The sequence below is a fragment of the Gossypium arboreum genome, chromosome 6 (genome assembly GCF_025698485.1).
Source record: "Gossypium arboreum isolate Shixiya-1 chromosome 6, ASM2569848v2, whole genome shotgun sequence".
NCBI lineage: Eukaryota > Viridiplantae > Streptophyta > Magnoliopsida > Malvales > Malvaceae > Gossypium > Gossypium arboreum.
The window spans coordinates 1,393,547-1,407,005 of record NC_069075.1 but is presented as its reverse complement, the minus strand read 5'-3'; the positions used below and the strand labels follow the sequence as shown (position 1 = coordinate 1,407,005).

General features: G+C 34.1%; 1 protein-coding gene and 1 long non-coding RNA gene across 2 annotated transcripts; both read right to left on the bottom strand.

Annotated features, from left to right (window-relative positions):
• On the bottom strand, positions 1 to 4,894 carry LOC108457957 (developmentally-regulated G-protein 2-like). The gene is made up of 12 exons (XM_017757177.2): positions 4,745 to 4,894; positions 4,107 to 4,213; positions 3,906 to 3,973; positions 3,377 to 3,453; positions 3,012 to 3,192; positions 2,588 to 2,644; positions 2,200 to 2,274; positions 1,908 to 2,027; positions 1,660 to 1,830; positions 1,257 to 1,370; positions 973 to 1,143; positions 1 to 336 (listed from the first exon to the last, which is right to left on the bottom strand). The coding sequence occupies exons 2-12, from the start codon at positions 4,174 to 4,176 to the stop codon at positions 241 to 243; spliced, it is 1,200 nt and encodes a 399-aa protein (XP_017612666.1). The 5' UTR covers positions 4,177 to 4,213; positions 4,745 to 4,894; the 3' UTR covers positions 1 to 240.
• A 1,149-nt stretch (positions 4,895 to 6,043) lies between these two features.
• LOC128293690 (uncharacterized) lies at positions 6,044 to 6,925 on the bottom strand. Its single transcript, XR_008283859.1, has 2 exons — positions 6,866 to 6,925; positions 6,044 to 6,250 (listed from the first exon to the last, which is right to left on the bottom strand). It is a non-coding gene; the product is annotated as an uncharacterized LOC128293690 (long non-coding RNA).
• Between the last annotated feature and the right edge of the window lie 6,534 nt (positions 6,926 to 13,459).

The window sequence follows — 13,459 nt, the reverse complement described above, 5'->3', positions numbered from 1 at the left end:
TTTTAAGTTTTAACCTAGATGGATATCATAACTGGAAGATTAACAATTCATATGTCAACTACACATCAACATACAGCTCGTAATTTACACACCGGTTGCCTTCGCCAACGGCCGTGCAGAGGCTGTTGGTGAAGTGTTGAACTCTTCATTTCGTTATCACGGATCAAACCCTAATAAGATAATATAAACTTACTCGAAATACAATAGTGTACCTTTCATATTGTCTGATGTTGGACATGGTTAGGTCTTCAAGGGAGCTTTCTTCTGTCTATCAGATATTCGAGCTGGAGCTGTTGAATGTGATTTGAAGCGGCCTCTTCCTCCTTCCTCTTTTTCCTGAAAATCCGGATTCTTATTGTTTAATTGCATTTTCAATAAAAATTAATGTTGTTGAGGGGAGGCTGATTCTTTTAAGAGAATTCTTCGAAGTATCATCCGCTCAAAGCCAATGATTGAGGGTCGGCCTCCCCTCAACAAATGCATGCATGGTTTTTTGGCCCATAGCAAAGCAAGTTCTTATATTATTCGAAAAGCCACTACTATAGGCATCACCTACGATGAACAATTAGACTTGTCAACTTTGGCTCGAACCTGAACCCAACCCAACTCTATTTGACCATAAAAGTTAACAAACCCAATTGACCTAAACCTAAAAATGACTTCCACCTGAAATGATCCAAACCCAAAATAACTTAAACCTGAAGTAAATAGAACTCAATATGATACGAAATCGTAATGACCCACTATAAGAAACCCAAACCTCAAACTCAACTCAAATGAATTGAACTCAAACAACCCGAAACCAAAATGGCCCGAACCTAGAATGTCTCGAATTGGAAATTGACCCAAACCTGGAATTGTCTTGAACCAAAATGACCCAAAAATTTTAAAATTCCAATTGATCCGATCTAAAACCAACCTGACCCACCCAATCGATAGGTCTAAGAACCATAGTTAAACAGTTTTGAATACCTTTTTCTTGACAATCTGAACAACATCTTCATCCTGCAGAACATGCCCAAGGCCACAATGTTGAGGGTAGTGCCTTGCACTAGTGCCCCAGACTAGAACATATTTGACATCCTTTATCAAATTTCTATGAATGTGATTACAAAAGTCTTCCACTGTGCAGCCACCCCTATCCTATTTTGTACCAAGAAAAATGGAATGAAGAATGAGAGGAAGAAAAGTAGGAGAATTCAAAGGTATAGAGTATAAGAGGTAATGGAAATGATAAGAACATAGTTGAGACATACGGCAGAGAGAACCACGGGATCACTGAAATCAGGTTGCTGGCCTTGTGGTTTTGTATATACTCTCACAAGCCCCATCTCTTCCCACATCTTCGAAAGCAGTCTATCCAAGTTCAGCTGCACAAGCAACAACATACATCAAACATGAAATTGATAACAGGTTTCACCTTGCATTCCATTATCTATGAACAGCAGACAGTATGTTAGTGTACTTTTGGCAGGTAATGGACAATGAGCTTCATAAAAAGCATGATGAGATGACAGGTCAACAGACTTTGAACATAACACTAGAAGAAACAAGCTGCATTCTAAAAACAACACTCTTCTTCCTTAAATTCCACTCTAGTTCTTTATTATTTCCAGAAACCATTAACATTTAAAAGACAACAGGGGATAAAAAACATACCTTCAGATTGCAGCTTATGACAACAGAATTCGGCCGCCGCGCTAACTTATCCACATCATCAATGCCAATGACATCTATCTTGTTGTAAACATAAACACACTTGATATATTTGCGGTTTCCTTCAATGACATCAATAAGATCATCCACGGTAGCATCCTCGCGAAATAGAACCTGAAAAATAATCCATCAAGAATATCTGAGAGTAAGGAAACACCATTTAAGATCGAATCATATCGAAGGGTACATACCTCTGCATTGTGAATTTTGTATTCATGTAAAATTTGATAACAGAGTTTCTCATCCACATGAGTTAAAGGTAATGTGCTGTTGAAAGAGATTCCTCCAGTTTTTTTCTTTTTAAAATATATCTGCAAATGAAATAACACGTATATGAAGATACAGTAAAAAATACCAAATCATTTGTTACGTGACAATCATCATTCTTCTCAAGACAAACAACAATTCAATACTTTAAAACCTACAAATATAGCTAATATATCATTGATTTACCACGCAGACAACAGTCAGGAATGAACTTACTTGAGGAGGTCTCTTGTTTAAACGCAGACCCACAGATTCCAGTTCCCTGGTTAATATCTGGCGATGACCCTCACTCTGAATTTCCATAGCAAGATTAAATGGGCATAAGGAAAGAATTGATAAAAACAAGGAAAACAAGTAGTCAAAAACAGAAAAATAACATAACTCTTGAAAGTTTTATGGTATCAAGTTAACAATAATATTCAGGATTGAGGAAACAGGCATTAATAGTTAAAACATTGACAAACTATGGCAACTATAAACATCATAATTGCATGACCATCTGTTGACAGTAACACTTTATGAGCATCCTAATCAAGAATTTCATCATAACAAATAAGCATAATGACCAATTCTTGAACCCCACTATTATGGTATGGATACTTACTTTAGAGGCATCAAGAACCATAAGCACAAGATCCGACGACTTGGCAACAGCAATAACCTGAGAAACAAGCAATCTCATAAAATATTTTGAGATAAAAAACAAAACTACTCAATCAAATTGAGCATAAGAATGAGATCAGATAGTTGAACAGTAAGTAAAAGGAAAAAGACATAATCTTATCTTTTTCTTAGTAGGAACTTTGAATGTAGGCATATAGCACCCTCAACCAACTTCAACATAACACTCAGCCAACAAGAATGTTAAGCATTTAATCAAACAACATTTAAAGGAGAATGTTAAGCAGTTAATCAAACAACATTCAATTAAAAATTTTATCAGCATTTCCCTCACTTGGTAATGATACATTTTATACCAAGAGACGAGAACATTCCACCAGGTAAAATTAGAATCTGCAAATTTTTACCTGCCTCCCACGTCCTTTGCCTTCAGAAGCACCTTCAATAATTCCAGGAAGATCAAGTAGTTGAATCTTAGTATCGTTGTAGTGTATGATACCAGGAATGCATGTAAGTGTTGTGAACTCATAAGATGCAGCTTCTGAATGAGTTCCTGTTAACATTGTTAAAAGGGTTGATTTCCCCACACTGTAGTCGAAATACAATGCAACAGTTAGCTTCCTCTCCAAAGAAAAAATGTAGACAGAGAGCACAAATTTATGCATGTTATACTAATCAGAAAGTACACTATATGTTTTCCTAAATTAATTGCTCAAGAAGATAAAGCAAGCTAGAGTCAAGGTCTCAGTATGCAAGTGATAAAGGTACAGACCTTGGAAATCCTATTAGTGCTACACGTCCATGACCAAATTTTGTAACTTCAAAACCATCTCCACCTGCACTAGAACCCTGATATATAGATTCGAAAGAAGTTTAAAGGACAAAAAGAAAGATTATTGCATGGAAAAGGTAGTGCAATCTTAATAATAAATCAACGAACAGCTTAATCATTCAAAACTCTTATAAATATCTAGCCAACCAAGCAAGAAAAAATAACTTATTTGAGCAGTTAGATATGGTAAAGTTATATAGTAAAAAGAAACCCACCTACCTAGAAAGTGAAAAAGAACCTGTAAACTTAAAACATTGAAGAAAAAGAAAAGAAAAGGAAACTGATATTAAATTCAAGCCTTAGGAATTGTTAGTAAAGATAGATGGTAACATTATTAGCAGGCACAAGTACATTAATAAGTGGCAAAGCAGAAGTTAGAGAAATATATACCTATAGTTATGTATTCATCATATAAGTAGAAAACAAAAAACAAAATTAGAATTTATTCATACAAAAGAAACATTCATACTTTTGGTGGCTCTAGTAATTGAGTCCTTAGCTTTGCAATCTTTGCCTTGAGCTGGCCAAGATGGTATTCTGTATATATTCAGTCCAAAAATAATAATAAAAACATAAGTTAATAGATTCACTGTTTTCAATAGGATGAAGAATTAGCAAAATAACAACAAATAAAAGGGAAAATTCAGTTCATAAGAGATAAAATTTATACCTGTTGCCTTATTTTTCTGGGTTCGAGCCATCTCGGCTTCAATTTCTTTAATCCTCTCAATGATCCCCATTTTTTTCCCCTTGATTTCAAGTGCTAAAACAAGAGCACTGATATATGGATTTATATAAAACAAAAATTAAGTGAAAAACAAGCTAAAATCATGCACACACACAAAAAAAAAAAAAAAAAACCCAATACATATTGAAAGAAAAACTGAACTTTGAAGAGAACCCAATTATAGGAGGTGATCAAAGAAGAAAAAAAATATTAACACAAAAATCCATGAAAGCGCCGTGTTTGGTAGACAAGAAAAAGGTGTAAAAAAAAGGGAGAGAAATGATTCCTTTTCCTTTTCTTCTTTTTTTCAATATTCGATAAGAAACTGATTAGTTGAAGCATGTCATCGTAACATTATAACTATAAGTAAAAATAAATTTAAATTATGAAAAAAGGAAAAGAAAATTGATTTTGTTGATCATCATATCGGACTGAAAAGAAAGCGAAGTTTAGAAATAATTGAGCCAAAAAAAAAACTTGAAGTATATGGCATCGTAAGTTTATAACTGCATGGAATTGATTGAAATAAATATATAAATAAATAAAGAGAGAATAAAAATTATGTTTAATGAGTGACTCACCGGAACTGAGTTGAAAAGCGACCTATGGAGCAGAAAGATGAAGAAGGAAGACGAAGCTGAGAGACAGTGGCAGGCTTTTAAAACAGAAAAATGAGGGACTTCGGAATTTTAAAAGGCCCAACAAATTAGGATCATAAATTAACAAAGAATACCTGCATATTATTCGTTTTACTATGCATAAAAATTTATTTCACCCTAAAATTTAAAATAATTTTTATTTAATTTTTCTTCTATTTTAAAATTTAAATTTGTATTATTTATCAAATCATATAAAGATGGATAAAAAAATCAATATTTATTAACTTGGTATTAGACCTCTCCATGGATCGACTAACCCGCCCGACTTGACCTGAAGGCCTACTTGAGGGTTTGAACAAAAATACAAGCTCGAAAAATAAACTTAAACAAAAAGATAAGATTCATTTAGAGTTTTTTGGCCCTACCTTACCAAATACATGCCTAAGGTATCGATACCTCATAGTAAGTATCAATACCCTCCCCAATGTATCGGTACCTCGTAGCAAGGTATCGATACTATAGGCTTTAATACAGTCCGGGTCAGTCTGGGCTCGAGTTTTGTAACGCCCCCACGCCCGAAACCATCACCGGAGTCAAGCTTGAGGTGTTACTAAACTTATCTTACCTTTTAAACAACTCTAAATCACTTATTTTAATTTTCGGAATAAACTATTTTTCTGCGTCATGGTTACTTAAAAATTCATTTCTCGAGTTTCAAAACTCGAAATTAAGATCCGTAAATTTTTCATGAAACTAGACTCATATATATATCTACTAATTTTTTTCTAGAATTTTTTGACTTATCCAATTAGTACAGTTTATTAGTTAAAGTTTCCCCTGTTTCAAAACTCGACTGCACTGACCTCTTCTTACTACGAACCATTTTTCTTCCTGTACAAAATTCATATGACTAAGTCATTTATTTCTCTCAAAACTATATTCAACAAGCATTCTAACCATATAAATTATACCTTCTAATTAGTTTTGTACAATTTATGGTGAATTTCCAAAGTTGAAACAGGGGATCCAGAAATCGCTCTGACCCTATTTCACTAAAACTTAGATATATCATAAAATATAATACTTTTACCTGTTTTGCTTATTCCATAAGAAAATATACATAATAAGCTTTAATTTCATATATTATTCATCTTCAAACTATGTTTCTACAATTTTTAGTGATTTTTCAAAGTTACATCATTTCTGTTACTTGAATCTGTTTTTAGGTTACTTTCACATTTTCATAATTTTCATGTGATAATCATCATTCAATCATACATATTAATAAACATGTATATCATCAGCTATTTTCTTAGCTAATCACTAGCAAGTATTTACACATCATTCATTATTCATATTATACCAAAAGTAGCTAAGTTTCTATACATGCCATACCCAAAACAAAACGTCTAGTTATACCGAGTTATTTCTTTGATAGTGTGATCGGCCTCCGACATTTCCTTCGATCCCCGAGTGACTAGATAAGTACTATAAGAAGAAGAAAATAAAGAGATTAAGCACTAGGCTTAGTAAGCTTACAAGCAAATAAATCACAACATTCAACATAATGGATAATTATGCATAATATCATCTAACATCATAAATTTCTTTACTTCTCAATTTCTATCTTCTTCTTTATTCCCTTACCTTCTTTCTTACGACCTTTCCTTTTCATAACTATAATCTACTTTTCCTTTGCTGTTAATTCACTGTAATTTAACTCGTATCCTGACCCGTTGAACCACTCGGAATACTAAGGATACTAGGGTCGTTCCTGTCTATCAATATCCTGCCAATGCCATGTCTTTGACATGGACTTACATGAATTATTCCTCTCCAATGCCATATATAATATGGACTTACATGGCTCAATCTGTCTCCGAGCCATATTTCTAATATGGACTTACATGGCTCATTTCATTACGTCTGTCAACCCTAATATCCTAACATTCCTAGGGTTCAACCGGCTTTCTAACACTTTTCCTCTGTCACTTCACCTTAAATTCGACTTTAAATATTTTCATAACATAAATATATAAATGCTGAAATTGACAATAATAATGTAAAATAAAAGAATATTGCATTTATTTACTGTAAACTTACCTCGATACAAAATGTGACTAAACTTTACAATTTAGTCCTTTACTTTTTCTTTTCCCGATCTACTCTCAATTTCGCTCTTCTTGATCTATAATAGCAAATTTAGCTTATTTAATATCAACATTTATCAAAACAACCCTTTACTCAAACTTTGGAAAAATTACATTTTGCCCTAAACTTTCACATATTTGCACTTTTGCCCCAAGGCTCGTAAATTAAACTTCATCCTATTTTCTTATGTTTTATGACATGCTGATCATTTTTCCTTCTATGGCAACATCAAATTCACACACTAACATGTACTTATGACTATTAGGTATTTTTACCGATTAAGCCTTTTACTCGTTTTCACTTAAAACCAAGTAGCACAAGTTGTCTAACATAATTTAAAACCTCATATTCCATCATAAAACATCAAAATACATAAATTTCACCTATGGGTATTTTTCCAAATTTGATTCCTAACTTAAATTATTGCTAGCATAAGCTTTATCGAGCTAGGGACTTCAAAAACGTAAAGATCATTAAAAGCGGGCTTGGAATCACTTACTATGAAGCTTGAAAGTTGAAGAAACCCCAGCTATGGAGAGAGGTAAGGTTCTGCTGGTAACTTGAAGAAGATGATACAATTTTATCATCTTTTTACCTTTTATTAATGTTAATAACCAAATGACCAAAATGCCCTCCTTACTAAACTTTCAAAAATTCCTTCCATGTCCTAATTTTGTCCATGAACTTAAAATTGGTCAAATTACCATTTAAGATCTCCTAATTAATATTCCAAAATAATTTCATACTAAAACTTCTAGAATGCAAGTTTTGCAAATTATTCGATTTAGTCCCTAACCTCAATTTAAGCACTTTATGCATAGAATTTTATCACGAAATTTTCAGACAATCATGTAATCATACCATGAACCTCAAAATAATAATAAAATATATATTTTTTTTTACCCTGAATTTGTGGTTTCGCAACCTTTGTCCGTTTAGGCCCTATTTCTAATGTTACATTTCTCCCCTTTAGGGATTTTCGTCCAAAATCTTACCGTGAAGAGATATGGGTACTGTTTTGCATAGCCTCTTGGGTTCCCATGTAGCCTCGTCTACCCCATGTCTATTCCATAGTACTTTCACAAGTACAATACTTTTGTTCCTTAATTGCTTTACCTCTCGAGCTAGAATCTTTCTGGGTTCTTCACCGTAAGTCATGTCTGGTGAATCTCAACCTCTGTTTGAGAAATCACATGTGACGGATCTGAACGATAACGATGTAGCATAGACACATGAAATACATTATGAATCTTCTCTAACTCAATCGGTAAAGCTAACCGATATGCTAATGGTCTGACTCTCTCAATCACTTCAAACGGTCCAATAAACATGGACTTAGTTTGCCTTTCTTGCCAAATCTGAGAACTTTCTTCCACGGGGATACTTTCAAAAAAACTTTGTCACCAACTTGATATTCGATCTCTTTTCTTTTAAATCGCATCGACTTACATGCATCTCAAGTCGCTTTTAAACAATTTCGATAACTTTCACTTTTCTTCCGTTTCTTTAACTAGATCAACCCGTAAATCGGCTTTCTTTAAGCTCTGTCCAATATAAAGGTGTGCGGCATTTACGTCCATACAAAGCTTCATAAGGTGCCATCTTCAAACTCGATCGATAACTATTATTGTAGGCAAACTCTACTAATGGTAAATATTTTTCCCAACTGCCTTGAAATTCCAAGACACAACATCTAAGCATATCTTCAAGTACTGAATAACTCTCTCGGTGACCGTCGGTTTGAGGGTGGAAAGTCAGACTAAAACTCAACTTTGTGCCCAAAGCCTTCGTAATTTCTTCCAAAACCGTGAAGTAAATCTTGGATCTCTATCTAAAATGATCGATAATGGTACCTTGTGTAGTTTGACTATCTTTGACATATACAACTCTACCAACTTGTCAAGTGAATAATCCATCTGAATCGGGATAAAATGAGCCGACTTCGTTAACTTATCAATCACAACCTATCTGCATCTTTCTTTCTCGGTGTAAACGGCAATCCTGTCACAAAATCCATAGTAACTCGATCCCATTTCCACTCGAGGGACTAGCACAGTCGCAATAAACTGAAGGTACCGATGTTCGACCTTTACTCACCGACAGATCAAACATCTAAAACAAACTCAAATGTCCTTTTCATTCCTACCCACCAAGACATTTTTTTAAATCATTATACATCTTTATACTACGGATGAATAGACAAAGAACTACTATGTGCTTCTGTAAAATCTTTCGAATAAGCTCATCATTCTTGGTATGCATACCTGTCTCGGAACATCAAACAACCGTCAGAATCGATCCGAAAATCGACTCTACATCCGACTCAGACCGATCTCTTTTGGTTAACAACTCACCGTCATTTTTTTTGAGCTTCACAAATTTCTTCAAGGAACATCGGTTTAGCTCTCAACTCAGCTAAGATAAAACCATCATCCGATAAGGCTAGACTAGTGTTCAAAGCTCTTAATGCAAATAAAGATTTCCTACTCAAAGCATCAAGAACAACGTTTGCCTTACAGGTGATAATCGATCACTAGCTCATAATCTTTAATCAACTCTAACCATCTTCTTTGCCTCAAATTCAAATCTTTTGAGTCATCAAATATTTCAAACTTTTGTGATCGGTGAATATGTGGCACTTCTCACCGTACAAATGATGTCTCTAAATCTTCAACAAAAAACAATGGCGGCTAGCTCTAAATCATGTGTCGGATAGTTCTTCTCATGTGGCTTTAGTTGTCTAGAGGCATAAGCAATTACCTTCCTTCTGCATAAGTACACAACCAAGTCCATTCATGGACGCATCATCATAAATCACAAACTCCTTACGGTTCTAGTTGCACCAAAGCAGGAGCTTTAGTCAACAATGCTTTTAACTTGTCAAAACTCTGTTGACACTTCTCAGTCCATTCAAACTTGACATCCTTTCGCAGCAATCTTGTCAGCGGGGTAGCTATCATGGAAAATCCCTCTACAAATCGCCTATAATATCCGGTAAGACCAAGAAAACTTTTAACTTTTGATACATTTCTAGGAAGCTTCCAATCAACAATGGCTGAAATCTTGCTCGGATCAACCTTAATACCTTCACCTGAAACAATATGTCCAAGAAAACCAACTTCTCGTAACCAGTACTCACTTTTGCTGAACTTGACATACAACTGATTATCTTTCAGAATCTGTAAAACTGTTCTCAAATGCTCTGCATGCTCAGTCTCATCATGAGAATAAATCAAGATATCATCAATAAACAAAACTACAAACTATCCAAGTACGGTCTAAAAATTCGGTTCATTAAGTCCATGAAAATGGCAGGAGCATTAGTCAAGTCAAATGGCATCACAAGGAACTCATAATGACCATACCTAGTCCGGAAAGCAGTCTTCAAGACATCTGACTCTTTAACTCACAACTGATAATATCCGGATCTCAAATCTATCTTGAAAAACACAGTAGCTCCCTTCAATTGATCAAACAGATCATCAATTCTAGGCAATGGATACTTGTTCTTTACTGTTACCTTGTTAAGTTGCCGATAATTTAAGCACAATCTCATCGATCCGTCATATTACCTTGTTTCAATTCCAGGAATTCCTTTCTCTTCTGGTCAATAAACTTCTGACTGATGTACTTTTTACGAAATTCCTCCTGAAAGAAATCCCAAGTGACCCTCTCCTTTGGTACAACCGATACAAGTGTCTTCCACCAGTAGTAGGTGAGTCTCTAAGAAGTGATACTACACATTCCATACATTCCTCGGTGTACAAGATAACTCATCAAAGACTCGATAGTATTTTCTAACCAAAATTCGCTCTTTCTGCATCATCATCTTTTGTTGCTCGGAACTCTTACGCCTTGTTTCCTGATTCTATCAACTGGTGGCTTTTCTCTTATCACTGTACTTGTGATTGGGGGAGCTTGAGCTACATGGGTAGCCTGAGAATCATGAGGGGGTGGAGGTCTAACTGCCGGATTCGTATGAACGAACTCGGCAAACAAATCATTTAAAGCTTGGAAGAGAGCTTCTCGAGTCACTCCTCCCCGATTAATCTATTCGGCCTATTCTCGATGGCGCTACCCTTCTACGGAGCAAAGCATTACTTTCTACATCATCATCACCAGCTCACTCGGGATCCATTACAATAAAACAAAATATTTAAAAATCGTCAAGAGTCGTCACACTATCAAAATACAAGTATGGCATGTATAGCTAGACTTTTTCTCACACTAGCTGTTCCGAGAACCGACTAAACCTGCTCTGATACCAATAAATGTAACGCCTTACGCCTTGAAACCATCACCGGAGTCAAGCTTGAGGTGTTACTAAACTTATCTTACCTTTTAAACAACTCTAAATCACTTATTTTAATTTTCGGAATAAACTATTTTTCTGCGTCATGGTTACTTAAAAATTCATTTCTCGAGTTTCAAAACTCGAAATTAAGATCCGTAAATTTTTCATGAAACTAGACTCATATATATATCTACTAATTTTTTTCTAGAATTTTTGACTTATCCAATTAGTACAGTTTATTAGTTAAAGTTTCCCCTGTTTCAAAACTCGACTGCACTGACCTCTTCTTACTACGAACCATTTTTCTTCCTGTACAAAATTCATATGACTAAGTCATTTATTTCTCTCAAAACTATATTCAACAAGCATTCTAACCATATAAATTATACCTTCTAATTAGTTTTGTACAATTTATGGTGAATTTCAAAGTTGAAACAGGGGATCCAGAAATCGCTCTGACCCTGTTTCACTAAAACTTAGATATATCATAAAATATAATACTTTTACCTATTTTGCTTATTCCATAAGAAAATATACATAATAAGCTTTAATTTCATATATTATTCATCTTCAAACTATGTTTCTACAATTTTAGTGATTTTTCAAAGTTACATCATTTCATTACTTGAATCTGTTTTAGGTTACTTTCACATTTTCATAATTTTCATGTGATAATCATCATTCAATCATACATATTAATAAACATGTATATCATCAGCTATTTTCTTAGCTAATCACTAGCAAGTATTTACACATCATTCATTATTCATATTATACCAAAAGTAGCTAAGTTTCTATACATGCCATACCCAAAACAAAACGTCTAGTTATACCGAAGTTATTTCTTTGATAGTGTGATCGGCCTCCGACATTTCCTTCGATCCCCGAGTGACTAGATAAGTACTATAAGAAGAAGAAAATAAAGAGATTAAGCACTAGGCTTAGTAAGCTTACAAGCAAATAAATCACAACATTCAACATAATGGATAATTATGCATAATATCATCTAACATCATAAATTTCTTTACTTCTCAATTTCTATCTTCTTCTTTATTCCCTTACCTTCTTTCTTACGACCTTTCCTTTTCATAACTATAATCTACTTTTCCTTTGCTGTTAATTCACTGTAATTTAACTCGTATCCTGACCCGTTGAACCACTCGGAATACTAAGGATACTAGGGTCGCTCCTGCTCTATCAATATCTCGCCAATGCCATGTCTTTGACATGGACTTACATGAATTATTCTGTCTCCAATGCCATATATAATATGGACTTACATGGCTCAATCTGTCTCGAGCCATATTTCTAATATGGACTTACATGGCTCATTTCTGTTACTGTCTGTCAACCCTAATATCCTAACATTCCTAGGGTTCAACCGGCTTTCTAACACTTTTCCTCTGTCACTTCACCTTAAATTCGACTTTAAATATTTTCATAACATAAATATATAAATGCTGAAATTGACAATAATAATGTAAAATAAAAGAATATTGCATTTATTTACTGTAAACTTACCTCGATACAAAATGTGACTAAACTTTACAATTTAGTCCTTTACTTTTCTTTTCCCGATCTACTCTCGAATTTCGCTCTTCTTGATCTATAATAGCAAATTTAGCTTATTTAATATCAACATTTATCAAAACAACCCTTTACTCAAACTTTGGAAAAATTACATTTTGCCCTAAACTTTCACATATTTGCACTTTTGCCCCAAGGCTCGTAAATTAAACTTCATCCTATTTTCTTATGTTTTATGACATGCTGATCATTTTTCCTTCTATGGCAACATCAAATTCACACACTAACATGTACTTATGACTATTAGGTATTTTTACCGATTAAGCCTTTTTACTGCTTTCACTTAAAACCAAGTAGCACAAGTTGTCTAACATAATTTAAAACCTCATATTCCATCATAAAACATCAAAATACATAAATTTCACCTATGGGTATTTTTCCAAATTTGATTCCTAACTTAAATTATTGCTAGCATAAGCTTTATCGAGCTAGGGACTTCAAAACGTAAAGATCATTAAAAGCGGGCTTGGAATCACTTACTATGAAGCTTGAAAGTTGAAGAAACCCCAGCTATGGAGAGAGGTAAGGTTCTGCTGGTAACTTGAAGAAGATGATACAATTTTATCATCTTTTTACCTTTTATTAATGTTAATAACCAAATGACCAAAATGCCCTCCTTACTAAACTTTCAAAAATTCCTTCCATGTCCTAATTTTGTCCATGAA

What these genes read in the sequence shown, in the direction of transcription:
- LOC108457957 (XM_017757177.2), bottom strand. Translation starts at nt 4,176, where the DNA reads ATGGGGATCATTGAGAGGATTAAAGAAATTGAAGCCGAGATGGCTCGA. An exon ending in AATTACTAGAGCCACCAAAA is followed by an intron (nt 3,454 to 3,905) that starts GTATGAATGTTT and finishes TCTATATATCAG; the next exon opens with GGTTCTAGTGCAGGTGGAGA. An exon ending in ACAAAATTCACAATGCAGAG is followed by an intron (nt 1,831 to 1,907) that starts GTATGTACCCTT and finishes ATTATTTTTCAG; the next exon opens with GTTCTATTTCGCGAGGATGC.